The 27,672-nt window shown below is 45.0% G+C and overlaps 1 protein-coding gene across 2 annotated transcripts in view; it reads right to left on the bottom strand.

Annotated features, from left to right (window-relative positions):
- LOC138205128 (transcription factor IIIB 90 kDa subunit-like) overlaps positions 1-27,672 on the bottom strand; it is a 94,439-nt gene that overhangs the window by 14,685 nt on the left and 52,082 nt on the right. For both annotated transcript variants that reach the window (XM_069160846.1, XM_069160847.1), the window contains 4 exons: positions 25,403-25,464; positions 23,699-23,780; positions 23,395-23,450; positions 22,086-22,351 (listed from right to left, as the gene is read on the bottom strand). In XM_069160846.1, the coding sequence (XP_069016947.1) occupies positions 22,086-22,351; positions 23,395-23,450; positions 23,699-23,780; positions 25,403-25,464 (466 nt within the window). The remainder of the gene's footprint in view (positions 1-22,085; positions 22,352-23,394; positions 23,451-23,698; positions 23,781-25,402; positions 25,465-27,672) is intronic.

Below are 27,672 nucleotides of genomic sequence, written 5' to 3'. Positions count from 1 at the left end.
TTTAGGCACTTCCGCATTCTCTTTTCAGATCCAGAGACAAGGTCCATCTTTATATTCAGTGTATCCTTTAAAACAAAGTACAGCCAGGGCTGATGGGAATAGTTTTGTTTGTAGTACTGAACAAATTTAAATTTTGACCTCCTGGTGGCGCTACATGAAGTCAAGGGATCACCGAAACTATTAAGATTTGTCTGCCGGGTACGATAAAGATACTTCAGCGATTAGTTGTTGACATATTTAAATCTGGACCAAAGTGACTGACTGGTTGTGCCATTCATTGAGACATACTGTAAGCGTGGATTAAATAATATCTGGACCTTCCTGTAAGCTAAGAAGGAAAAAAATACTTTTGGTGACCGCAATAATTTTCATGCAGTCACTATATTTAAACAGGAAGAGGCACCAGCAACGAAGAAAGGAAACTGGGGTATCACAGTGGCCTTCAGGGGAATAAAAAGCGGAAAAAATCTTATCATTATTTAGAATTATTGTATTATTAATAGTTACCGGTGGCACCAGATTGCTGCCTGGATAGAAAGCCCAGTAGACTATAACCATTCTGCGAGGCTTCTTTTATGGAGAACATATATATTCATTAAACTCTTTATTGCAGGATTTAACTGTTGATACAATACAGGTTGAGGATTTCATTAGATTAGTGCGGCTGGTCTTTTGAATCTTCGCCGGCTTCAGGCTCATATTACCGGGAGACTGCCGGGAAAATGAGAGAAGAAGGGAAAAAAAAAAGGAAAAAAAAAAAACTGGTGTGAATGAGAAATGAGACCAAACTGTGAGTGACAGGCCGACCGGCTGTCTGTCTGCGAGAGCAATCTCTTCCTCGACAGTCGCAGAGATAATCAGCGACGAAACCTACCGCCGGCGGTAATTCCTCAGCAGCCGTCGCACCATCCCAGTGGCTGGAATTAGCATCGTTCCCGGAGGCTCCCCCCGCCCCCTTTTCTCCCTTGCCCACCCGGCCTGGCGCTGAGCCCTCCCCGGAGGCTTACAGTAAAGTGCTCGACTCTCGCTGATAAGACAGAACGCGCAAGTGAGCTTTTAATTAATCTGCTTTTACCGGGGGTGGGGGTGGGTTGGGTTGGTGGGGGGGGGGGGGGGGGGGGGGGCGGTTTACAACGAATGTGTCATCTTCAGCCTCCCCTCCCCCAACACTACCACCCTCCTGTCTCTAAACTCATTAAAAAAATAATAATAATCCAGCCAGGCCGACGAATCGCTCCCCCGCTGAGAGAACTATTTAGGGCCCCGAACATGTGCGAGACGAAAACTGCCCCCCTCCACTCCCCCGTTCCCCCCCGGGGCCTGACCTGGACACCACGAAGGGAGGGAGGGAGGGTGAAGCCGGGCAACAGGTAGCCAGGGTGAAAGGAAAGGTGATGGGAGGTGGGAAACACAGCGGGAGCAAACCAGGAAAAAGATGAGGGCAGAGGCAGGAAGGGATGGAGGAAGAAAACTGAAGACGAGGAGGAAGGGACATGGATTAAGGGGACAAAGGGGGGAAGATAGCAAAAGAATAATGAGTTGTACTGAGGGCACAGCGGGAGGGCGAAGAGAGGATGGAAAAAAAAGAAAAGGAACAGAGATGTCATCCGAGTGGGAAGAAGAGGAAAAAAAAAAAGAAAAGAAAATCTGTTACTCTGATTTGGGAGGTTTATTCCAGGGTTGTTAGCGAGTCACACCAGATAAACAGCCTGAGTTAGCGCTGTCGTGTCGTGTATTTGTTAGCCAGTGATACCGAGAGGAAATTCGCTGAATCGACTGTATTAGTGTTGAGTAATGGATTTTATTCAGATGCGTCTGCACCGGCTCTGCCAACACTTTTTTTATCGACGCGTCTGTGGTTCTGTTCACTAACACGACAGATACTCACCATATCTCCGAATGTTTCCGGCTGCTCGTAAGTACGGTTTAAAAAGAGATACGACGCGAGTCCGGACAGGAAGCGACGAAGGTAAGATCCATCGATGAACTGAAAATATTGGTCATGATGTTAATATAATCATTTATCCAGTAAAATGACACGATGACACTTTTATTCGCACGGTCAGCGTCGATGAATATTTGAGCATTACAGGCAAAACAAGAAATTTGAAGGCGTCAACTCGAGTTTATTTCTCATTTTACAGACCAAACCGTCATCAATCAAAGAAACCTACAGATAAAGAAAACCTAAATGGTCTCGTCACCGAGTGTCACACGCGGGAGATGTTTGCGTCACTCGACCGGTTGTTTCAAAAATAAGTCGCAAATGAGATTTAGATGCAATTCTTTTCATTAATTAGAAGTAAATAAGACAAACGGGCTCCAGTTTCTGACAAAATCCGAAATGGCTGCCGAGTCACTCCGAAGCGGTCGATAGTAAGTGGGGTCAAAGGTCAGGGCAGCCATGAGGACATCAGTGAGCCTCGAAGGATCCTTACGGAGATAAATGAAGGTTAAAGGAGGGAGAATAATCCCTCAGGAAGCAGTTTCTATCAGTGAAGAGTGACGATGGTTTGAAGGATTTCATTCACGGTGCCCAGAAGACGAAAGAAGAAACGTTGGAAATCATTTTTCTGCCAAACAAAAAGAAAGTGCAAACTGTTCCTTTAAACTCCTCTACACACACACACACACACACGAGTTAAATAAAACTATGTGAGCCTGAATTGAATCTGATTCTTCCTCTTGTACGGAATTACAAATATTTTCATTTCTAATTCACACACAGAGTCTCGGGAGTGTTTTACTCTGAGTCAGATTTCCTAATGAAACCAGTAGCTGCTATTGTGTATAAAGTGGAAACACGCACACACTCGCTCCCTCATTACCGCCTTCGCTTCCCCCGCGGTTTCATTTCCTGCATTAGAGCCATTCTAACTTTTGTCATTTTATGGATATTATAATCGTTCTGCGGCACGTTGTTTCTCCTCTCGTTTACATTTCCTGCGTCTTCCTGTCATTTTGTTTGTGTTTTTTTTTTTGCTCGTTAGCAGCGAGATGTTCCTGTTAGCCTCTTGGTTGTTTGTTTGTTTGTTATTTTTCTTCAAATCTGCACCCGTTTGTTGTTTAAATCGACTTCTATTTCCATCCAATGAAAGGAAATAATTTCACTATTTATAAGATAATCCAATCAATAAGATAACGAGGAGGAAGGATGAGACGGAGGCGAGAGATAATGTGAAAACTGGAGGTTGAATGAAATCAGTTCTGCAACGAGCTCGGATGTAAATAAATGATGATAATAATCTGAGCTTCCAACTCGATTTTACAGCTGGGGACTAGATCCTCGGAGGCAGGCGCGCACGTGCGCACACACACACACGCACGCACACACACACACACACACACAGTCAGCCTCCTTCAGCTCCTCAGCACAATTAAATCAGGCATAATCACAAAACCCCACACACGCTACTGCAGTGCCCACTCATACTTTCCCAGGGACAAAATACACACAAATGCAGACACACAATACAGCCTCTCACACACACACACACACTCCTCTCACAAAAGAGTGTGTGTGTGTGTGTGTGTGTGTGTGTGTGTGTGTGTGTGTGTGTGTGTGTGTGTGTGTGTGAAAGAGAGAGAGTTATGTCCATTCAGGCTGCAGTGCATTGTGGGCCGGTGTGCAGCTTGGCAAGAGGAGACGCAAATTCAGCCAAAAGAACTGATTGTGTTTTCTTCGTCTCTGGCCGGTCCGTCCAGTACTAACCCCCGTACTACACACAAATACACACACGCATGCAGAGACAGACACACACACACACACACACACACACACACACACACACACCCGCAGAGACACACACTGGTACTGCAGATTCACACAGGCCAGGATTATATAGATGGCCATTTGTGCACGAAGACATGCAGAAGTACCCGAAATTCCATCCTGACAATCAATTGTCTGCACACACACAATTAAACAGACTGCTGCTATACTTGTGAGGACTCCCCACTGACTTGTAACTGCTTAATAAATCAACTAAGTCCAAAACACAACAGGGCACAGACAGAAGTCGTCACGTCAGAGGAGCTGGGATTCGCCAACTTGAATTTAACGACTTTGCTGTTTTCCCGGAGGATCTGCGGACATGAATGCTGGGAAACGGGAGCGTTACGAACATCGATACGACAAGACAGACACATCTTACCGCTGCTAGCGTGCAAGTCAAGGGTCAAGGGTCAAGTTTCAGGGCAGCGCAAGACACCATCAGAGAGACGTTTGATTTGTCACAAATTCCTTCCGCAGCAGGACGACGGCCTCAAACTACAAGAACAACAGAGAGTCGTGCAGCAGGTGGTCTGAACCCCACAGAGTCCTGAGCTTAACATCACGGAGTCGGTCCGGGCCACATGGAGACGCCGAGACCGACACTTTTAATAAAAAAAAGAAAAATTAAAAAAAAAAAAAAAACCTTCCAAACGGATAAATGAAACCTCGTTTCATTTTTGGTGCATAAAATATTTGCACAATGCATCAGTTAAAGTCTTCAATTTATAGTTTAATATGAAAACAAATATCACATTCTACAGATTAAAAAGTTGCATTTTAGTTCCTATTTATAACAGAACAACAAAGCTGAAGTCAGCAGATTTACTGATCGTTTGTGGCAACTGCGAATAATTTATTGTAGATTACTGACAATAACCTGCATTAGTGCAGATAAATTCAGCGTAAAGGCTGTTTTCCGACGCGGTGAATCGGCGTCATTAAAGTCGATGCTTCACATCCCACCGGCAGCGCTGCTCCGCTAAAGATAGGCAGCGAGTCCATTGGAGACCGCAGCAATCTCGAATAGAGCAAATCGACCGGGCAGAAAGTGTGTCAAGAAAACTAAATAAAACTCCGGGGAAAATTTTCAAAATAAAACACCTATATGCGAAATCACGGTTGTAAAAAAAACTTCACGACATCACCCCCGCTGTCTCAATTTGGACAAGACATTAATTCTCCTCCTTCCAGAGACACGGCATGTGACAGAGTTACACAATAAATAGGGGGATTAAGGTTTTTAATGACGACAACACAGCGGGCCGTTTTAACTTTGTCTGTAGGCTGCAACACAAAGTAGGACAGGACAACAAAATGGACGAAAAAGAAACCGTTTAACGACGTTTCCCAACGACAGGAGCACGGAGATCCAGGAAACACGAGCAAATGAGGGACGAAGATAAGCGCTCGGCGTCTGACACGCCGCCGGTGGAACGCGAAGCCGCGCAGAGGACGGAAAGAAAGCCGTCTTCAGTGGAATACGCCGGCCGGAGCCGCGACTTTAATTTTAGTTTCACACCTGAACAAAGTGACTTCGGTGTTTCTGATGAAGTGCGCGCCGTCGCCGCAGATCGAGTTCCATCACCTCCTTTACGCCCGCGAGATAAAACTCCGCGCGGACGGACGGGTCGCCGCGTTTGAACACGCGGCGACCCGTCCGCGGCCGCTTGATGGGAGCCGTGACATTTCTCCAGACGGAGGAGATTTCTGGGTCAGTTGGTGCCCGGCTGAGCACCGCGGCACCGGGCTCTTCCTTCACAGATACGTTGTTTTTGGGGGAGCGTGACCGGTCTTGTGAACAGAGATTAGAGATTCAGTGAGTTCTGTTTAACGGCTGAGGGCCGCACACACACACACGCACGCATTTTAATGAGCGTTGTGTGACAAGAATGACATGCAGTTGAGCTTCTGGATGGATGATCGAGGGGAAAGAGGCAGATTCAATGTCAACGTTGGAACAGAATTTAGTTTCGTGTCCAGATGAACATGTTTCGTCTGAGAGTTTTAGCCTCAGTTCAGTCGACCAAAAAAAAACAAAAAAAATAAAAAATATTTGAGTTTATTTGTTTGATAAAAGAATTTGTTTTAAGTTTTTAAGTCGAAGATTATCTCGAACTCGCTGTTCGTTAACATTACTGAAATGCAAGACGCAGCTTAGTGCAACAAGCTAGCTGCAAAGTCAACCGCCGCCGAAGAAAACACAGATTAAAGATACAAAACTTACTGTAAAATTATAGCAGAAAATGCTGAACATTAAAATTTTATGTCAGACTTTTGTTGACAAAACAAACACGGAGTGTGTCGTGAAGTACCGTAGTGTGTGATGAAGCAGTGCCGATGTGTGTGTGTGTGTGTGTGTGTGTGTGTGTGTGTGTGTGTGTGTGTGTGTGTGTGTGTGTGTGGCATCAGAGGCTGATGGTGTGACCAGAGGGGAGGATCACAGTGTTACACGCCACTAATCACACGAAAGGGGAAGATCACACACACACACACACACACACACACACACACACACACACACACACACACAGAGAGAGAGAGAGAGATCAGAGTCCTAAGTCTGAGATCAAAGAGTTAAACAGGAGTAACACACACACACACACACACACACACACACACACACACACACACACAAAGCCAGACCTTGTGGCGACAAAGTCACACTTGATTTTCTAAAATAAACTCTAGAAAGTTTGGATCTCAGGCAAACTTCAGAACTTAAATTACGTGATTTGACGTGATTCTTAAAGTACATCTTCTCCCCACAGTTATTTCTCGTGTAACTGCCAACTCGGCGACTGTGTGATGGTGCAGCTGCAGCTGCAGCAGTGAAATCGCCCTGTCACCTCCACGAGCAGCGCTTCCTCTGCTGTCATTTAGCAGGAAAACAGCAAAAGAAGACACGCAACACATTTATCTGTGCCTTCAAAACGAGAAATACTTCTGAATGTGCAGCACAACGTGTCCTTAAATCGGCCATGTAGTGAACTGAGGTCTCAAAAAAACAAACAAACAAAAAAACGGAAAGTGAAGCCGGAAGAAAGAAGAAGGTACTCGAACTAATTGCAGGCTTTGATGCCTCCAACTTCACAAGCAATAATTAGGAAAAAGTCATCTCAACACTTTTCTGTTCTCGTCTTTGAACTACAGTGTAGCACAGTTTTATCTCTTTATGCTGCAAATGTCAAGAAATGAAGGTCTTTGAAAATACAGTAAACAAATAAACTGAAGTTTCACGGACCAATAAGACAATCAACTAAAGATCAAACTAATCACACACAAGAAAGAAATATAAAGTACGAAACTGAGAAATTTGATTAAAAATGTGGGAAAATGAATTACTTATATAATAATGAAAAACTAAATTTAAAAGATGTTTATGAAAATAAAAGAAAATATTTTAAGTTAGAAAATATGGCCACAAGTATGTGGACACCTGTGTTTGTTTGGTCCGAGTCCGTCCAGGCGACTTTACAGCATCAATGAGATTCTAGACATCAGAGTTCGTCCAGTTTCTTGTCAACAGTTTTGTTTCTTTGCAGCACATGACGAATTGTTTTTAAAAATTCCACGTGGAACAACTTGATTTATTGCTGACCCTCAACCCCATCAACTCAACTCCCTTTTTTGTACCAGCCGCTATTTCTGGACTACACGGCAAACCTCACAAAGCCACGGCACGGGCATCCTCCGTGACGTCATCTTCAACATGACACAAACGCTCCTTTCGTTGGCAACCAAACAGAGGAACGTCGAAACCTTCTGGTTGCCATTAATCAAGTAATCCAGTAAAACCGCGGTCGTTGTAGTCGGTTGTCTGTTTAACGATGTCGGGTTTGTGCAGGAAGTCGCTGCTCGTGCCACACATGAGGCGATACCAAAAATAACACCCGGCACTACCCACAACTTTGGACCGATAGAAAAACCAAATAAAGCTAATTAGAGTAGAGCTGGCGCTGGAGTAGAAGCTTCTGTGTGCTGCTGCAAAGCCAAATGATAATATAACTTTAGTACAAATCCACACAATATGAAGTAAAGCTCTCAGCTCTTAGTTCTTAATTTTGACATTGTTAAAAAGAAGGAGGCAGGATATGATGAGGAGGTGATATTCACGGGTGGAAGTTTCTGACAAATTTGCAGTTAATTAAATGACGGAAACAGCACAGAGTAAAAGAGTCTGTTTCCTGCTTTGTTTTGCTGATAAATCAGATGCTTTTAGGATGAAGTGACTGTGAGAGCGAGGACTCATCACCGCCATCACATCTCTTTATCGCAAACGTCACGGAAAACCAACAACAACCCAAAGGTAACACGTTCAGCCGTCAGCTCCAGACAAAGTTCATTTAGACTCCTTCATCTGCAGCCTGCGTCCCGCAGAGAGGGCCGGGGGTCGTCGTTCATCAAACAGACCGCCCGTAGCGGCATAGCAACAGCGGTAACCATGACCAGCACTTCCCACAAGCATCTGTTGAGTGCCGCTGTTAAAATAAAAATACAAAATAAACAGTGGGAAACGCAGCAAACTGAACACCTGCATCTTTCCAGGTACCATGGAAACCAAACAAGTCTTTTTGGGGAAGCTAAAGTCAGACGAGCCGTTGTTCGCTGCTGCCGATACGTTCGCTCACTAACATCCAGCCACCGACCACGTCAGGTACATCTATATGATCCACGTTATTTGATCAATTAATCGCCTCATTATTAGATATATCCAATGTAAAAAAAATAAATTTAAAAAAATTTAAAAAAAAGGGAAAATCAGAGCATTATATGATGTGTTTAAATGTCTCGTTCTGTATGATCAACAGTTCAAAGGTTCAGAGGATATTAAAGGGCTTAAAACAAGATTGTAAGTAAATAATTAAACAGTTTTTATATTTGTTGATCCAGCTCTATTTCTACTGATATAATTTATGGAGTTTATTGTTTTCATTTCCATCATGTTTCTTCTTCTGATTTCTAGTTTTCCTCTGGTTCACTGGTTAAATAATAGATAAAGAGTAAAATAAACCGCTCAGATATCAGTCAGAAAAACAAGCTGTTTCACTTTCCTGACACACATAAAAAAAATAAAAAAAATTAAAGAAATAACGGCGGCGTATAAATTTTCCCGCGCGTGGTCCCGGCGGAGCGATTCACGTTCGGGGAGGTAGGAGGTTTCTCCGCGACAGCCAGCGATTAATCTGAGCCCTCTGCGCTCACTTGTGGAGGTCAGAGGTCAAACGGCGCATCTCGCGGCGGCCCCGCGGCGGCAGACTTGCCGGCAACCCTCTGTCACCGCGGCGACCTGTTTACAGCAGCGGGGAGTGGCTCCTGCCGCCCGGTCGGGCCTCGCCGTGCGACACAGCGCTGCGTATAAATCACTCCCCCCTCCTCCTCCTCCTCCCTCCCCAGGGGAAAAACAATGGGGCCATATGCGGCGCTCCCATAAAGGACCATCATCCTCCCAGAAACACGCATGCTGCTGCAGACCGCGTCGAGATATCAACACGTGGAGATATTTATCGGTATATTCATAACACCTAACAATTTTAAATGCCGCGCCTTTTTAAATGCGATAAAAACTACAAATTTTAAAAAAAATTGGGGGGGGGGATTTATTTAGTTCTGGTAAAGATGTGCACCATAAAATAACCACTTGTTTGTTGCATGTCGTAGCTCCATCGCTCCCAAGAGTTTCATTTTCATTTCGACAAACTATAAATATTTTAGTAATAAATACAAGACAGACACTGGAATCTAGAAAAATTCAAGTGGATTTTGAGGAACAAATTAGCAACTAAAAACTCAGAAAACAAGACTTTTACAGGTTCAGATCAAATCTCTCCAACATCCTCCTCTCTCGTGCTGAACCACATCTCCTCCTCCTCTATTTGTTCTAATCTGCTCTTAAAGTCAGACTGAAAATCCCCGCTGTCCCACCTATTGTTCCTCCCAAGAACTCATCATCACCAAAAAAAAATGACTCTTCTGTTACCCCGCTGCTGCAGCTCCGACCTTTGAGCCCCGACATTATCACATCGAGATAGTATTAAGAGCAGGAAGATAATTTTATAACATCTTGGGTCTGCACCCGCCCTCTCATTCCTCCTCTGCTGAACACGCTTCTTATTCAGCTGTTTTCATCTTTAAAAAACATCTACCGGGGTAAACAGACAATATGGGATTCACTATTATTTCAACCAACAGGTATAAATACACTTTTTTTGGGGGGCCTTGGGGGTTATTTTTTTGTCTGTCTATGCTCATTCATTCCCTCCATTGAAATACTTTTTTCTTCTTCAATTGTGTTTTAAAATCTTCTTTTAATTCTTCTGTAAAATATTTGAACTTCCTCCGTTTATCAATAAATAACGTCTTAAAGCTCGACGAAACAAACTATCACGATGTGAAGGAACACACTGCGAACGAACAGTTTAGTCCCACGCCGTCCAATCGGAGGTTCAAGCTACATCAACAACAACAAACGCTTTTCAGGAGTGTTTTATGTGTATTTTTTTTTTCTTCCTCTCGGACTCGTGTGTCTGTTTGACCTCCTCGCCTCCTCTGGAGGTCACAGCTCTCGTATTTGTCTCTGTCAGACTGTACGTCGGCGTCGCTGCTCGCCTCTTCCTGCCTCCTTCACCTCTACCGGGAGGTCGCGGCTTTCCCTTCGACACCATTTCCCCTCTTAAAAAACTTCTAGAAAAAGCTCCCTGCGCCTTCTTTTCAGAGCTCCGGTCGCCGCGGTCATCCGCAATCACGGCGTGCTGAATGTTTTCGCTGTCTGGTGGAGAGTTGCGGTGTGGCAGCAGCGCCAGCGTTGCATTTGTGCACGGTAAATCCTTACTGACGCGCGGGAAAAACTGCAACACATTGATGTAACCGCAAGATGATATTTTAAGGATAACGAATCAGTCAATTAACTATAAAGCCACATATAAACCAGAGTATCTGCAGGTCTTTAAAGGGTTCAGGTTCCGAAAGCTAACCACGATCACCGCCTCACGCTTCCCTGCCTCCACCAACAAGTCAAGTTGCAGCTCACATCCACATCTGTCAAGACTCATGTAACATATTTAGTGAAGACTTTGTTGAAGGAGTTTGTCAACTAAAGCGAATTCTGATGGAACAGAATGTTGTTGCCGTGACAGCAGGCGATGCTTCAAATATGGATGCTGCCGCAAAGAAGCGGCAGATACTAAAACGTGAGCGCTTCACGCGCATCTTCGACCTGACGTCCGTCTCCAATTCAGCATCTGACCGAATATGAAATATAGTCACGACCTCCCCTCCTGTTTCTGAGTCACGGTGCTGAATAATGGACAGAAAAGGGGTTTCTGCAGAACATTATGCCGTCACAGCGCAGTTGACCTTTGACCTTTTTGGACACAGAGGGCCCGATTTACTGATTTTCTCAAATAACGGGTAGTGAATTGCGTGTTCCTTCCAAAAGTTTGCGCTTTTTTTTTTTTTTTGCACCCGTTTTGCGGGTGATTTACTAAAAAGTAATTGCGTCATTGAAATCAGGTGCAAATCGCTGTATATAAATGAGGGGTTTGCGTGTGTTAAAGTGATTCCAGCAATGGGAAACAGAGCGACCGCAAAAGGAAATCTGATCCCATTGAATTTATAAATATAAATATAACGAGAACAAAAAGCTATATAGGAGATTATCGGCAAGAAAGTCAATACTGTGGGGAAAAACAAAAAGGTGAAAAAAAAAAGGCTTCATAATAAAAAAAATAATAAAACGTCGGCAAATAAAATCGTTGCGGGTGCTAAATTGTTTTAATTGCATGTTCCCTCCCAGTATTTTGCAACTTCAGCTGGGAACGCCCAATATTACATATGCATGCAGGCAAACACGCAAAAATGGACAACGTGTTAAATTGCACGTTTGAAAGAGGCAATCCTCACCGCACGTTGTTGGTAAATCTGCTGGGACATTTTTTTGCGGGTGGTGTGGAGTTTGCACGGGATTTTAGTAAATCAGGCCCAAAAGGGTCATCACCTCTCCATTTCATCCTGTTTGACATTTGTGTGAATTGTTGTCACAATAGGCGGATGAATTGTTGAGTTATGGCCAAAAACGTGTTTGGTGAGGTCAAAGCGACCTTTGACCTTTGACCACCAACATCTAAACAGTTCCTCCTTGAATGTTTTTGCCAAAATTGATGAAATTCCAGCAAGATATCGCATTCATAAGATTGGGGCGGACAAACGGATGAACAAACCGCAGTTTCAGTTGCGTCAATATGTAACAGATAACCTCTGCATAAGAACTAGTTTGTTTACTGCAGTCGGTTTTAATCTAATTAGCAAACACTTCCGCTATAACCAGACCGCGTCTGTTTTTTCCTTCCCTTCAGCCTCCTCTGCCTCCGAGCACAAACATTTCGTCCCGGTTCTTCTCCTGCGTCTTTCCCTCTTTAACCGAGTCGTTCATGCGCCCGATACTTCATCACAGCCAAAGTACATACTGTCACTTCATCACTTTTTCTCCTCCCTCACCCTTCAGCCGCGCTCGCTGCTGCAACGCTTCACGACTCTCCCCCCCGTCCCGTCCCGTCTCCTCTACACGATGTCAAACCGGGACAGCGGCGGCTCCTCCTCCTCCTCCATCCTATTCTCTCTGATTCCCACCTTTAACCTGCGGCTTCCTCCAAACGTCCAGTTTGTTCTAATCACAGCGGCGTCACGCTACAAACGTCTGTCCCATCTATTAATCTCAGCCTGTCTGTCTCTCTGTCTGTCTCACTTTCTGTCCTTCCACTAGCTCTCTCCCTCCCGTCTCACCCTCCCTCGCTCGCTCAGCCACTCCGCCGCGACTCTCTCTGTTAGGCTATCAGTCTCTGCCGGGCTTAGCGGCTCATTCCTAATCAGCTTACTGCCAATGAGACTAAGCCTGAGCTGAAAAGGCGATTGAGGGAGGCCGTTTAGCCACTGGCTGACAACTGGCAATAGCTGGGGGGATGGTGTCAATAAAACTTTGCAGGAAAAGGGGGAATAAAATCTAAAAAAATGAGACTAGTGTATCATCTTGGGTTTTAAGAGAGCGAAGACCAACTTGAGAGTGAAGATAAAAAGGGACAAAAGAGGAAGTATTTCAGTGTTAAGGCATCCCTTCTCGTGGCTCCGGAGGGGGGAGAAAGTGTTCGGCTGCTAAGCCGCGCCGCGGCCGTGTGAGGCCACGAACTACCACAATGGTATCAACTCTTTTAGTGTCAACATTTTCGGCTGCTGGCTGGGCTGTTTTTTTTTTTGTTTTTTTTTTTCCTTTTCTTTATTCGGTGGCTAAGCTGTGGATAAAAACTGGGATGTTTTCCAAATGGCCCAGTTTTAGAGTTCCCCCTCGAAATTCCAGCCCTGGCTGTCCCATTAGTTACAGTGCGAGCCGCGCTGCAGAACAAAGGTTTGGCCGTTGAGAGCCGTTTGGATGGAAGAGGCTGGCGGAGGGAGAGCTGCTGTCGCTGCTGCGAGTGGAGCCGGATGTCCACAATCAAAGAGATGCTCTCATTTGTCGGAGCATCATGAGAAATAGGTTGGTCAGGGGAGGAGGGTGGCGGGTGGAAGGGATTATGTATCTGCACATCTCTCTGGATGAGAAGCTAAAGACCTGCATGTAAATGTGCATCAAATCTGTCCTGCGACCAGCAGTGGAGCCTTTCGACGGGCCGGAAGGAGGATATTTAGCTTCTCTTTAGCTTGTCGATGCTGCACTGTGTTCCCCAGCTGGCGTCTCACCGTATCTGTCGGCTGTTTGGTGCTGCTTGTAACCTGGTGTAAAAGCAGCAACCGGCAGTGACATCATGCGTTGGTTTGTGAACGTTATGAAGATTCGAGTTTGGATTTTGGTCGTCGCCATCTTGCTGGTTCAGAACGGTTTGGAGCAGGGAGTGACCATATTTGGAAGAGCTGGGGGAGGAGCAAGTGACTGACCTGATGATACTAAGTCCCGCCCACCGATAGCTGTAACCTGACTGCACCACAGGCCTGTCAATCAAACAGACACGCCTCCCCAAAACACTGCTTTTTGACGGATTATTTTCAGATGGACCGCCAGAAAACTAATAAGGAGTGACTTTAGCTAACAACACCAAAATAACCGAAATAAAATACAATTTTATGAGACTTCCATTCAGGGAGTCTGTGGAGCCGAAGTCTTTTTGGAGCCGACCTCCAGTGGCATTCGGTGGTATTGCAGTTGAAGGCACTTCCGCATCTGCCTCATTTTTCAGACCCGGAAGCTGCAACCAGTCAATATATTCAATGGTTATGTGCTGCAGCGTCACTGATTAAAGCACTAAGATGGAAACAAAACTCTAAATCTGTGGGACGTAAACTGAAAACAAGAAGCTGAAAGACGCCTAAAAAGGTCAATTTAGCTGTGAGGAACTGCCTTCACCCCCCCAAGGGACCTCTTCAGCACTACAACAGGTCATTTAATGTATTGTTGATATATCAATATTTATCAGAGCAGCTTTATGAACAGCTGATGTCCTATTTTGTACACATTAGAAAGCCTGCTGGGGTAGTTTGGGCTGTATAAATAAAGTTGACCCGACTGGATGCCGATTTGGTTTCATAACGAGCTTTTAAAACTCACAACTGTCGTGGCTGTCACTCCTGAAAAGCTCACATTTTGCAGGAAACAAGCTTTTAATCTCATCAGCAGTGTGTGCTACACGCATCACGTGGTCTGTGGAGTTTGGAGTGGGCGGGGCCTGGCAGCACCCACGAACCTCTCCATCCGCCTGTCTGTCTGTCTGTCTGCTAACCTCCACCAACATCCCATGGCTCATTGGTCGCAGTTTGCAGGGGGGGAAGGGGGATCAGAGGCTTACAGGGAGGAGCTGTAAACCACAGACAAATTACACACCCTCCCCAAACACAGCTGGTCCCCTAACGAGGAAAACATCCTCTTCGATCGAGCGTGCCGGGGCAGGAAACTATGATACGACTTCTGGACGTTTACCTGGAGCTGCTCCCGCGCCGTCCGTTTTTCCTGTTTCTGTTTCTGTTTTTTTTTTTTTTTTTTTTTAATGCACACGAGACGTTTTGACTTTCTCGTGACACCTGCTCCAAAATCCAAACTGGGAAGTATTTCCATTTTTTTTCTCCCCCCCATCCCCTCTCCTTCCTCTCCTGTCCCTCTCTGAGAAGCGGTGGCAGCGGCAACATCTGGCCAGAAAACTGCTGAGTGCTCCAGTTTTTTTTTTTCTCTGTGGCTAGCTAAGTCTGTGGGTCCGATTTGCATTTCTGGAAAACCAACACAGACCAGAAATGGTCATCCAGGCTTCCCCTCAATCTGAGGGGAAAAAAAAATGCATCGAGGAATTTTGGTCTTTCTTTTCTTTCTCCCGAAGAAAAAAAAAAAAAAAGGCTCTGGAATCAGACAAGTTCTCTAAAAAGAGAAGAAGCGGAAAAAAAAGAAAGAAAAGCTTTGAGTGGGAAAAGAACAGATGAAGGAGCAGAGAGCGACAGAGGAGGAAAAAATATCACTGGAGGGCAATTATCTGGGCTATTTCTGGAAGACTGCTTTTCCATCCTCCAGTTGGGATGGAGGGAACAGGGAGGGTCTGTTTGGCAGCTGGCTGAAGGAGGTGGAGGGTGGAGAGACAGAAGGATGGGGGGGGTGGGGGGAGAAGTGAATGAGTGCATGGCACATTTGAACCTGCAGACTGTCCAGAACAGTGAGTACAGCAGGGACCTGCTGTCCCTGAAGGGCCGAGTTATAGCAGGAGAGGAAAACAAGTGGGGAGGGGGGGGGGGGGGGGGACTGGGATGACGTACGAGATAAGATAAAGGGGAAGAGAGGCCTAACACAACACTGCAGAGACATGAACTCTGCGGCAGTCATGTGGGAATCTGGATTAGTTTCGACAGTAATTGCAAACTGACATAATTCGATGATGCAGCAGGTGAATGGAAATGTCCGATAACTAAATCAAATCATCAAAACAGAAGATACAAGGAGCAATCAAAAAGCTGAGCGATGGCACACAAACGCTCAGTGATGTGCACGCAGCAGTATGTCAAGTTATATCGCTTGATCAACATCTGCATCTCTATTACAGCTGTTTTCTTTGCGATGAATTCATCCCCCGGGGTCAGACAGTCAACATCGAGTTTTACTGTGACCTTCTGCGAAGCGTCTTGAGGGGAAAAACATTCACTGCCAACCGCCTGCTGAACTGTGGCGCCATGGCAACAGGGTTCTCCAACATGACAATATGTCATCAAAAAAGTTTCTCAGCCGCTACAACACAATTATCACCCACTTGCGACTTCTTTCTGTTCCCCAAAATCTAGTTCAAGCCAAAGGGTCCAAAATTTGGACACAAACTTTGATGTGTGCTCTCTGGAAGGTTATTGCTTCCTGCTGCTGAGTTAGAATCAGTTCATGTAGTCAAAAAAATAATAATTATACAGTAAGAAATCTTTTGACCTCAGAAAACAAAAACAAGTCAAGTAAGATGTCAGAAGAGTCTTAATAGCTCCAACTTCCCCCCTTTCCATTTACTCAAAGTGGTCTCATCAGACTCGCTGCTCGTTTTTACGTCCTGCGATCAAACTTGTCTGACTGAAGTGAGGTGAAGTCACACCATGTTTCGTAAAGTGCAAACACTTCAGCGGAGAGATCAGGAGAAAAGATGAAAGAGTCTAAACGGGGAAGGGGGGCATGGAGGTGGGGGCGGGGGGAGGAGGGGGGGGGCGACAGAGAGAGCACAAGAAAAACAAAGAACTCGTTAGCGAGTTGCAAAAAGCCCAAAGCTAGAGCAGACCTGATGGTGCAGAGTGATACAACAGGCCTGTAGCTGCTGCTGAAGGCTTTTAACTGCGAGACAGAGACACAGCGAGGATTAGAAAAGTAGGCGAGAGAATAGAGGACAGGCAGGAGAGGAAAAAAAGAAAAGAAAAGAAAAAAAAAACCTGATGAAAAAGTGGGATGAAGTAGAAAGAAAGTTGGAGGTAAGAGGAGAGAAAGAAAATGAAAAAAAGAAAAACGAGAGGAAACGGAGGGGAAAGAATCAGCAGAGAGCAATGAGGAGAGGCTGAGGGGAGCAGGTGAAGGACAGACAGAGAGACGTAAATGGGTGAAAGAGATGGATGGAAAAGTGGGGAGAGACGGTGGGAGGAGGAGAGTGAGAGCCTTGGATGATGGGAACAGGGTGAAGAAAATGGGACTGGTTTAAGGTGCAGAAGAAGAGGACCAGGTTGATGATTAAAGCCGTTAACGGAGCTGAAGATCACTGAAACCTACAAAGAATATTTCCACCAACATACACAGACTTTATTCGGTGTCAGCGACAGTTAAGACGACGATCAGCGTCCCGATCGTAGGCGACTTTTAAAACCCTTCACGCACACAAATTATTGAGTGTCCGCTGTACCGACACAGACATTCAAATTTAAGATGCTGTTTGCAAAATTATGAATACAGCAAAAGCAAAGAAAATGCAAAAACTCTGCAGAAATCTGGTGTCAAACTCTCATAAAGCCTCTTCTCTGATTGTGATTACTGCCAGCCACGAACTACTCGCAAAACAACCTGTTTGCAGGTTTTTAAAAACGACGGGTACATCACAGCCACGCGTTAAACATCAGCATGTTTCCCCAATCAGTGATTTTCAGCACCGCAAAGCTTCACCTCGAAAACTTAACACAGAGAAATGTGAGCAGCGAAGACTGTAAACTCGTCAAAAACCTGCTGAACTGGCCATAAATAATCAGCATCTTTGAAATGTCAACAGTCCAGACTCCCGGTATGAAATCAAAGCAGGATGTGTAGCAATAGCATTAGCACAAAGCTAATAATTAGGTGAACTTGTTGACAAAACTGCAGCTGATCCCTCCGAGTATCAGTCAGTACAGCTTACTGAGGATCAACTAATGCAGTGGTTACAACTATAAGATGAGTCATCAATTCTCCAACAAAGATCTGCAGGAGCCTCCACTTTGTAGAAAAATCTACAGGTGTACTTTGATTTTTTGTTTTGTTTTGTTTAACAATTCGCTGGTTTGTGAGCTGCTGTTCTGAAGGCTCCAGTTTGGCATCTTGTTTTTTCAGACCATATTTGGAAGAGCTGGCGAGGTGGAATAACAGCATAACTTTCCCGCCGTCAACAGACTCTATCTTAAGATGGCAGCTCTATGTTTCCTCCATATTTTGGATTAGCTGTCATGTATCTTCCTCCCGTATCGTCTGTGTTGGGAACTGAATTCTTTATTTTGCTTTTTGAGGTCAGTACAACTAAATAATACATAATATAAACAACCAGCAGAAACACCAAAAAGCTCCGAAACAGAATGAAGCATGCAGGTTGGACCCATATTTACACCAACCAATCTCCCACTGACAACATTCATGAAGCAAGCTAGAAACTGGATTTTAATATTAATATCTGCGGGGCAATTCAAGCGTCGAACAATGCGTGCAAGTGCATGTCACCAAAACAATTAGACGTCATTGAACGAAGCCCCCGACGAGAGGAAAATAATAAAGCAGCGGCAGAAGGGAGGAGAAACACTCCAGGCTGAGCGAGAAGCCCGAAGCCCAGAGAGCGAAACCCTCAAGCGGAGCGCTGGGAGCAGTCCGGAGCCCGGAGGAGGAACCGGGAGAGGGAGGGGAGGCCGCGGCAGCACAATGCCTCAGTGTAGCCCCTCAGCGAGGCCTTGGAACAAGGCACAATGGCTGCACTGTCAGCGGGCCTTCTCCCGCAACTTTCGTGGGTCTCCCCGACACCAGGCCTCTCCCCCTTTCTCAATAACCAGCACAACAACCTTTTCAGGGGCCGGAGCAACGGTCCGCTCCTCGACCGCCGGGCTGAAAGAGACCATTCTACGCTCAACGGCCGACGTTTGAGATCGTTTTTTTTTTTTTTTCCCTCCCTCATTCCGCCGCTGCAGCTAACATGCTACGAGAGAGTGGGAGATTATCATCGTGCCGCTGCTCGCTGGGCCGCGGGGGGATTTTCTCGTTCCTAATGGCCTGTGGATAGAGCGACCGGAAAACCGCAGGGGTTGAAAACATTGTTGTGCATTCAACGCGACAAAAGTGCAGAGGTCAGCGATTTCTGGATAAATGGATGGAGGCCGGTCTCCATTCAGGAAAAAGAAAGAAAGAAAGTGTGGAATGAATGATTCAAACCTGCGATTGCCATCAATGATTCATTGACGAGAGAGCAATGCATTTTTAAAAATTCAAACAGGTCGAACACTTCAGGAAAAAGAGCGTCCATTCTTAAAAAACACACGAGACGGGGCTCGTGCCAGTGAAGCCCCTCTTAGAGGAGATGAAAGCCAAAACATGAAACTGGAGATGCTCTTTCATTCATGGAGCATGTCGGCTTTCCAGGGAAGAGATTTGCCATTCTGGCAGCAGCCATTAGCCAACTGGAGCGGCTCAAATCCGGCAGCCCCTCCGCACTGTTGGTGCTGGTTTGGTGTAATCACGGCTGCCGCTTGCAAACTTCTGTCACTGATAAATACCGGGGTCAAAAGATCGGCAGCTTCTCGTTTGGCCCGTTTACTCGACTTTATATTTCTAATCGGCTGATTAGTTCTTTAGTTTTACAGACGTCTTCTTCTGCCTCAAAAATCCCACTTATCAGACATACCAAAAGATTTTCAATCAAAGATGTTGCTTCTTTTTTGTTTTTGTCACCGTATCTTTTCATACACGGAGTAATTCCACTCGGTCTTTATATTTGGATGGTTTGGCCCGTTTTTTTGGCCTTTTGGTTTTTGATTCTTCCCGTGCAGACGCCAGGATGACTGCAGACCACTTTACAAAAAGCAAGCAGGGCTCCATTTGAAGAACAAAGACCAGAAGAAAGCAATTCATCACAGTTTGATGCTTTTATGGAATCGACCGAATTACTTCGATGCCAACGAGTGTAAAAAAGTCTTGTCGTTCAGAACCAAATTTCGATTCCTAGCATACATCCACTCACACATTTGTTGTACAATGCATAACTTCTGCCCTGAATTCAATACACACAGGATCTACTTGGGCGGTCGACCCACCCGGATAAAAATCACTGTTTCAATTGAACTCATTCTTTCTTCAGAACGCCTCATTTCACTCTTTTTAAAATCATTTTGGGCCACATATCTGTCTGAGTGGCAGCAACAGGAGGATTATCTGTGCAAAGCCAGCTAGCTAGCATCTACTGAGGCGTTTAGGATCAGTCTATTGTTTTGTCTCACAGTAGTTTCCATCCGTTAATGAAGCTACAGAAAACAACCTGGGTTACACTCTCCCCCTCTGAACTGCATGACACGTCAAGATTTGCACTGTAATATATAAAGTGTGTATTCTTCTTGTTTTTTTAATGGATTTTATTGGAAAATCCATCGTTCAGGAACTGGTACCGTTTTTTTTTTTTAACGATACCCAGAGGTTTCTGTCCATCCTCCTGCACTGTCTTTGGGATCAGTCCGATAGACGCTGTCCTGAAGGGTCCTCGAGCAAGACACGGTGTCACTGCCGGCTTCACCCTGCTTACGCTGACCTCTGACCTCCCTGCGCAGGGGCGCGAACGCGGAGGCAATTTCCCCACGGCGATCAATAAAGCATCACATTACCGTCCTCTAAATGGCGGATGATATAATGTGTCATAATTTGTGTCATCAATCATGTTGTCAGAGGAGGAGTGGTTGTTTTTTTTTCACCCAGAGACGAAGGCTGTCTATTGATTTCAGGCAAAAATTGTGAGGTTTTGTGAGGTTAGTAGGTCTAATTTGCTTCTTATTCATTTTTGGTTTGTTTTCAGTCTTCCATTTCTTTCCCCCAGTTTCCGTTTTTTTCTGTTTCCTTTCATTTTGATCTTTGTTGCTTTTTTTTTTTCCATATTTTTTCTGTTCTTTATTAGTTTGAAATAACCATCCCTCCTTTTGGACAGCGACCTGGCCGCAAAGTAAATAATGAAACCCGCTGCACAGAAAGCACATGACCACAAAACAAAGCATCAACTCTCAGTGGGAGACAACACTCTGGATTTCACTCCGTATTTGTCTCCTTGATACGTTGTTGTTTTCCATGACCTGTTTTTCACTCTCGCAGGCTTCGGCTTCGAATCTTAACAGTTTCTTAAGTTGTTTTCTTCTTCTCTTGTTTTGATCTGTTTGCGGAGAGCCAAGTGACGAACTAATTTTGTTTAAGAGCATTTTATGAACACTTTTAATTTGCCTTGAAAAAAAGAAAAGACTACCAAGGGCAATGAAACAGCCGACTTATCATCAAACCCCTCGGTGGGTCTGAGACCGAACGCGGCGCATCACCGTGGAGCTCAGGACTCGGCTTTACGAAGGCCTAGCAAACTGTAACCAGATGACTGGAGCTCAAGTAACCGCAGAAGGTGGGAGGGGGTCAACTTGGGGGGTTTACATCCCCTTAATCACTAAACAGCTGCCTCTATAAGAGTCCTATAAAGCTTCAAGATAGCACCAAAAAACCAACATTAAGAAAGAGGTTTAAAAACAGAGCCATTGGAAACCAATTTCCCCCAACACCAAACAAAGTAGAAAAAAAAAAAAAAAAAAAAAACTCCTCAGCTTTTCTCCACGCTGCAGAAAACCCATTAAATTCGTCTGAAAAGCTTGGAGTGGATCAGTCCCGTGAATGCATGTTGTGAAAGGAAGGGAAAGGGAAGGGAGAGCAATGGCCGGGGACAAATCCTGGCAGACAAGCTGCAGAAAGAGAGAAAATATCCTGCCGGAGTCGAGAAGCACAAAAATAAATAAATAACAGGAAAGTGAGCATCTGTCCGCCTGTCGCAGGTGATTATTTTGGCCGACAGGAGAGAGGATCGGGCAGCGCCGCCTCCTCGTTACACAGCGGAGCCAGAAAAAAACAACAACCAAAAAAAAACAAAAAATGTCTGGGCTTGACCCCAGTGGAAGAGGCAGCATCAGACCCGAGTAAACATCGTCCATCCATCTCCTCTTCATTCCATCCAGCATCTGCTGTTTGCATTCAACGCTATTTAATGGTGTGAGGGACTGAAGGAGGGGGCGGGGGGCGGCAGATCCAAACGTAATTAAATATGGATTTATGCGCTTTAGGTGTTATTCATCAGGGGCTGTACTGGCTGCTGACATGACAGGTAATAGTGTTAACAAGAGGAGGGTACACAGTAATCAGCTGATTAAACGACCGGCGCTTAATTGTCTCTGAGACGGCTGAAATATCTATTAAAACGCAATGAATTCAGCATCGACTGCATCCATATCTTCGGGAAAACGACCTTTTAAAGTTGGCACAACGGCTCGCACAACAGCCATTACCTTTAGGATGTAAGTTAAAACCGTGCCATAAACCAACCTTTTTCCCAGGGTGCTGAGCGGCGTGCTGAGGCTCAGCGGAGTTTGAGCGGGTTTGCGGATGCGTCCCGTCAGCTTGACGGCGGTCGGCTCCTTCTTCGGGATCTCAGCTGGGCGAGCCGGACTCGCCCCCGGCTTGACGTTGAGGTCCTTCAGGACGTCGTAGTTGATCTTGGAGGAGATCTTCTTCTGCTCCAGCATCTTCTCGATGGCCTCGTCGGCGGTGTTGGCTCGGATCGGGGGGTGTTTCCTGGAGGGGGCTCTCCGCTGTCGGAATTTCAAACAAAACCAAAGCTTAAATAAACTGTTACATGAATAAATAAATTATGCTTCGGCGACAGATTATATAAATAAATTGTTAGTTTAGCTAATGGCAAGATTTTTACCATAACAGCCATAGACTGTATATAAAAGTGGCCTCCGACTCCATAGACTCCCATTCAACTTCTCTCACGGATTTTGAAGACAATAAATTTTATTTCGGTTATTTCGGTTTTGCTAGCTAAACTCACTCCATTTTTGTTTTCTGGCGGTCCATCTGAAAATAATCCCGTCATTAATTTGAAAATAAGCCTCAAAAAGCCGTTTGGTGCAGTCAGGTTACAGCTCTCAGTGGGGCGGGACATAGTGGCGTCAGGTTTCCAATCAGATCAGTCAGATCCACTGCTCACTTCCCCCAGCTCGTCCAAATATGGTCACTTCCTGCTCCAAACCACCCCGAACTAGAAAGATGGCGCCGGCCGAAATCCGAACTCGAGCCGTCATAACGATTTTCCGTTTAAATCAACAGATTGTTTGGATCGGCGGCTGTCACAAGAGACACAAGATAAATCTGAAACGGCACAACTTCCCTCTTTTTTTTTTTTTCAATTTCTCACGAAACAGATGATTTCTTATAACAATTGCACTTCTTTGCCTTCCTGTGGCGCCAAAAACATTGATCAAAAGAACAATCTGAGACTTTCTGAGGCGCAACTCAGACGGAGAAAAACGAAAGCCGACGAAGGCCCTGGAAGAATAAATGGCTTGGTGACAGCGTGGAGGGGTGCAGATTTCAGGTAAATAACAGGTCAGGTTGAGAGAGCCGGCGGTTGGATGCCTCTGAGACACAAACAAATTCATGTGACTGCTGCTTTTTGGACTGACAAATAGAGTCACGGTCCATTAACCCGTCTTCTGTCCGACTGATCGAAACCCGGCTCCGTGTCTGTCTGAACTTTTCGAGACGTCCCTGTACGTCTGACCGTTTCACCGCCTGCGATCAACTTTCTGCCGACACCCAACAAACACGCTATTTCTCAGGCTCTTACCTTCTTCTCTTTGTAGACCCCGAGCTCCTTCTCCTTTGCTATCTTCGCCTCCTTTTCTGAAAAAAATAAATAAATAAATAAACAAGAAACAGTCTGAGCATACCAAAGATAGCGGTACGAATACAGAATCACTAGCAGCCACGACCTGAGCGCTGTTCGGCTCAGCTGGAGGTTTGAACTCTTGTTTGCCTGATAAAGTATTGAAGATACATCTCGGAACAAACCCAACGCATACAAATGAAAGTTAAATTCTGCTTTGAAACACGACCAGCAACAGAAAATGGTGGTGCATCCTGGGAAGTACCTTTCTGCTCTTTGAGGTAGTCGGAGTTTTCTGCCATCCAGAGCGCCGTCTTGATTTTGACTTCTTTGTCATTCAGCAGGTACTGCAGAGAGAAAGAGGGAGCAATTATCACACTAAACTGCAGGTATTTTTCTATCTGGGAAGAACAGACTCTTTACAATCTCTGGATAAATTAATTCTTAATTTCATGCATGAATACAGTTTCATGTATTTTAGGTTCTTTACAGAAAGTACGGAGTGAAAACTGGAAAAATGCAGCGCGAGTTCTTCCATTTAATTCTGCAGAAATGTACACATGATGATACTTTAAAGCAGTTCCAGTTTATTACAATTTGGCTGTCTATGTCAAGGCTTTGGCCTCCCGAGGTCTGAAATAGGAGCAGCGGATTTATCTGAAGCACTTTGTTTGGACCTAAAACTGAAAGTGAGCACATCTGAAATGTCAAAAATAAAATCATCCTTATTGCGTGAGACACTGAGAGTGCAGCAGGTCACAGCTGAAGCAGGAAGCCGGCCTGTAAAGTGTGATGGATGCTTGAATCGGACAGTCAAAACTTCTCTCAGCCGTTAACCCTGCGAGTACAATGTTATCATAACCGATAGAACAAAAAGAAAAGAACACAAAAGGCCTCCAGAAACTCGGAAAGTTTGGATGCACTTCGAGCTTTTTCCTTTCTGTTAACATGAAAAGACGTTGAGGTAGAATTAATCCCTCTAACCTTGTAGCTGCTGTGATTAACAGCCAGCATTATTGTTTATGATTGATTTCAGCAGGATGTACGATTTCTATATTAGGGTCAGCTTTGTTGACTCTTGAGATTTATTCAGTGTAATCGTGAGGCCTAAATGTTGTGAACATGCCTTTTAGAATCATAGTTTGTAAAAATGTATGAGACAACAAACATGAAGCTGGCTACAATATGCAGGAAACTACCGGCGTATCAAAGGGCATTTTCTAGATGCTGGCTGCCTCGGGAGTCGATGCATCGGCCCGAGAGGACGGACCGACTCCTCCTCCAGAACAGGAACAGAAGAACCACAGGTGTCTTGTTCAACCTCAGATACTTCAATTCAAAAGTATTTCTGCTCGACTCAGCAGCAGAACAGACTCCGAGAGTCCGACGTCGGCTCACTGCAAACATCATCGGGTTTTACATCTTGTAGACGTTTACATGACATTGGTATCCGCTGGGACTGATGGTATATCAGCTGAAAATGTCTAAAGTCGTCCAGAAGTATGGAGAAAACTAATATACATGTGTAATATATGTGGTTATCTTTGACTTTGCAGCACAGTGACGAGCATTAAGCAGGAGGATGTTCGATTTTCTGAGTTTGACACTAAATTTGAAGTGCGCTCAGCTCAAATCGCAGATGTTCACGTACCAGCTGTCACAAAAACGGACTTAACTCGGGTGCAGATGATGATCAAGCAACCAATCTTGGAATACTTGCTCATTAAGGTTATAGCTTCCCCCTGCTTCATGCACGTCATGGTGCTGCGCTCCATTTGCGTGCAACAGGAACTTTTTCATTGCCAAATTTCACGAAAATCGGTGCTAACAGACATACTAACAGTAACTGTTGTACTGCAAGAGGTGAAAACAGAGAGCATCTACACAAAGATGCATTTGAGTAACATTGTACATTTCAAACTGTCGCGTGTAAAGATTGAATGGAGCTCATCGAGCAGCAGACTCGTACCAGCTCTATCTCGTTGTCATCTATCCCGCTCAGGTCCAGCTCCCCGCTGTCAGCAGCACCATCTGTCACACAGACAAAAAAAAACAAAGGAACACATTTAGAAAATTCACTAACGCACATTTTCACTGTTGCGTTCCCGTCGTGGGGAGGTGAAACAGGAAACAGCTGCCTGCACCTCCGACTTCCTGCTGCATCTCTTCCTGGAAGTGGAAGTGCTGTGGAACTTCTTCCATCGGGGGTTAATCAACAAATAAAACGCGCTGTGACTCCCGATAAGACGTTAATAGGCTTAACTGGCGTTGAAGCCGATCTACCTTAAAACACTTTCTTTTCAATTACGATACGCTTTCTAGATTGCAGCGGACTTTATTTTGAAAACGGGGGGAGATGCTGAAACAGCAATTTGCATTTTTTCATGCTGTGCGGAGACGCGCCGCTGCTTCTACCTGCCGTCTCTCCGCGATGGATGGGGCTGATTTCTCGAGCGAAAACAACAGACATTTCAACGTGTTGATAAAAGAAAGAGGCATTTCAAAATCCCCCCGGTGAGCACACGGTTTAATTTTAGAAGAAAAAAAAAAAAAAAAGGTTCAAAGAAAATCTGATTGACTTTGATAAAGGAAACAAAAGATATTTTCTCTTCTTTTCAGGGAGGAGGGAGCAGGTGTTGGCTTTGACGGGGGCGGAAAAAAAAAAAAAAAACCATCAATGGAAACTCAACAGCTTTCGCTCCAAAAAGATCCTCCACCTTGATTAGCTGTTTTGAAACAAAGTGCAAACTCTTCCTGTGGCTGCCTGCAGACATCAGACAGTCAATCAAAGTTGCAGAGATGGAAAGAAGCGTTATTAAAGAGGCAGCGAACGAGGAAAAAAAAAAAGAAAAAAAAAAGGGGGTTTATGGGAGTCATTTAACTTCTGTCAGCGTTCCTCCTTTGACACGTTCACTGGGGCCTCCTTCCTCAGGTTCAAACTCCCAACAGGGTGGCAGCTTCAAAGGAGCGTCACCTGAGTCCGCCGGCAGCTTTCCCGCTTCATTAAGGAGAGACAGGTGCGCCGGGGGAACGCATGAGGAAGAGTGCGCCCGTCCTCAGACACTAAAGGGTGCGTTCGCTGCACAACTGGGGCGGCCGTAGGGGGGTTGGGGGTGGGGGAGGGGCTGGATAATCTAGTCAGCTATTTGAGTTCACTTAGCAGATTGCGGCTTCCTTTAAAAAAAAAAAGAAACGACTCCAGAGGGAAGAGACAGGTCAGCCGCTATCTGTCGGGCCCAGCCCTCTAAGAACTTCCTCTCCGTGAAGTGTGAGGGCGAGATAAGACGGAGACAAGCCCAGCGAGAGATCGGCAGCTCCGGGGGAGGCGGAGAGGCAGCGAGACTAAGAGCTGATAACGCCGGTCCAACCCCTGAGAGGGGGTGGGGTTGGGGGTGTGTGTGTGTGTGTGTGTGTGTGTGTGTGTGTGTGTGTGTGTGTGTGTGTGTGTGTGTGTGAGGAGGGGGGGTAATTACCGAGTTATTATGCAGCCGCTGCTTTGATATATCTACACTCACTAATTTGATCAAACCTGGAAAATCTGTTCTCGGCGAGCGTGCAGAAGAATGTGCAGAACATCAGGTTCAGGGTTTCTAACTGAGAGCATCACCAACGTGAAGTTGGACCACGAGATATGAGGAGTGGTTTTATTTCACTTTTTGGTGATTTAATTTTTTTCGTGATAACTGTCCAGGAATATGTTTTCAAACCTGAAGCCAAGATGTCACATGAGTTCTGGTACTAATTAGACCATTTCCAACAAAGATGCCAAACAAAACAATATAAAAGTACATTTTCTCACTTATCTCAACCTGCTTATCGATGTATTCAGCTCCTTTAATTTGTTTTGTGATAGAGTAGATATTGTTCATTTATCTAAGGGTGCTTTAAGATCTGCCTTGTTATGTCCGGACTTTCTGACTCTTTAGTTTGATTTCAACCAAAGTAGCAGGTGTGAAGTCTGAACCGTAAAACTGAATCTGGTCTGACCGGGAGCGGTGGTCTCTGCGATCTGCAGCTTTTTTCTGTCATATGACGCTAAAATATGAATCTTCGGTGTGGCGGTTGAATAAAACAACTACTTTGAGAATGTTACATTCAATTATGGCGTCCGTTTCTCACATTTTATTGGCAAGAAAAGGAATCTACATAGTCAGATAAACTCGATAAATAAACTGTTAGTTGCCAAGTCACATTTGTCCATCAATCAACTGCCATGTAACCTTGATAATAACATTAATA

This window comes from Embiotoca jacksoni, unplaced genomic scaffold (assembly GCF_022577435.1).
Source record: "Embiotoca jacksoni isolate LCO1_2020_lvr unplaced genomic scaffold, fEmbJac1.0.p SCAF_27, whole genome shotgun sequence".
NCBI lineage: Eukaryota > Metazoa > Chordata > Actinopteri > Embiotocidae > Embiotoca > Embiotoca jacksoni.
Note: the sequence above shows the minus strand (reverse complement) of the source record. Positions and strands in the feature narration are given on the sequence as shown.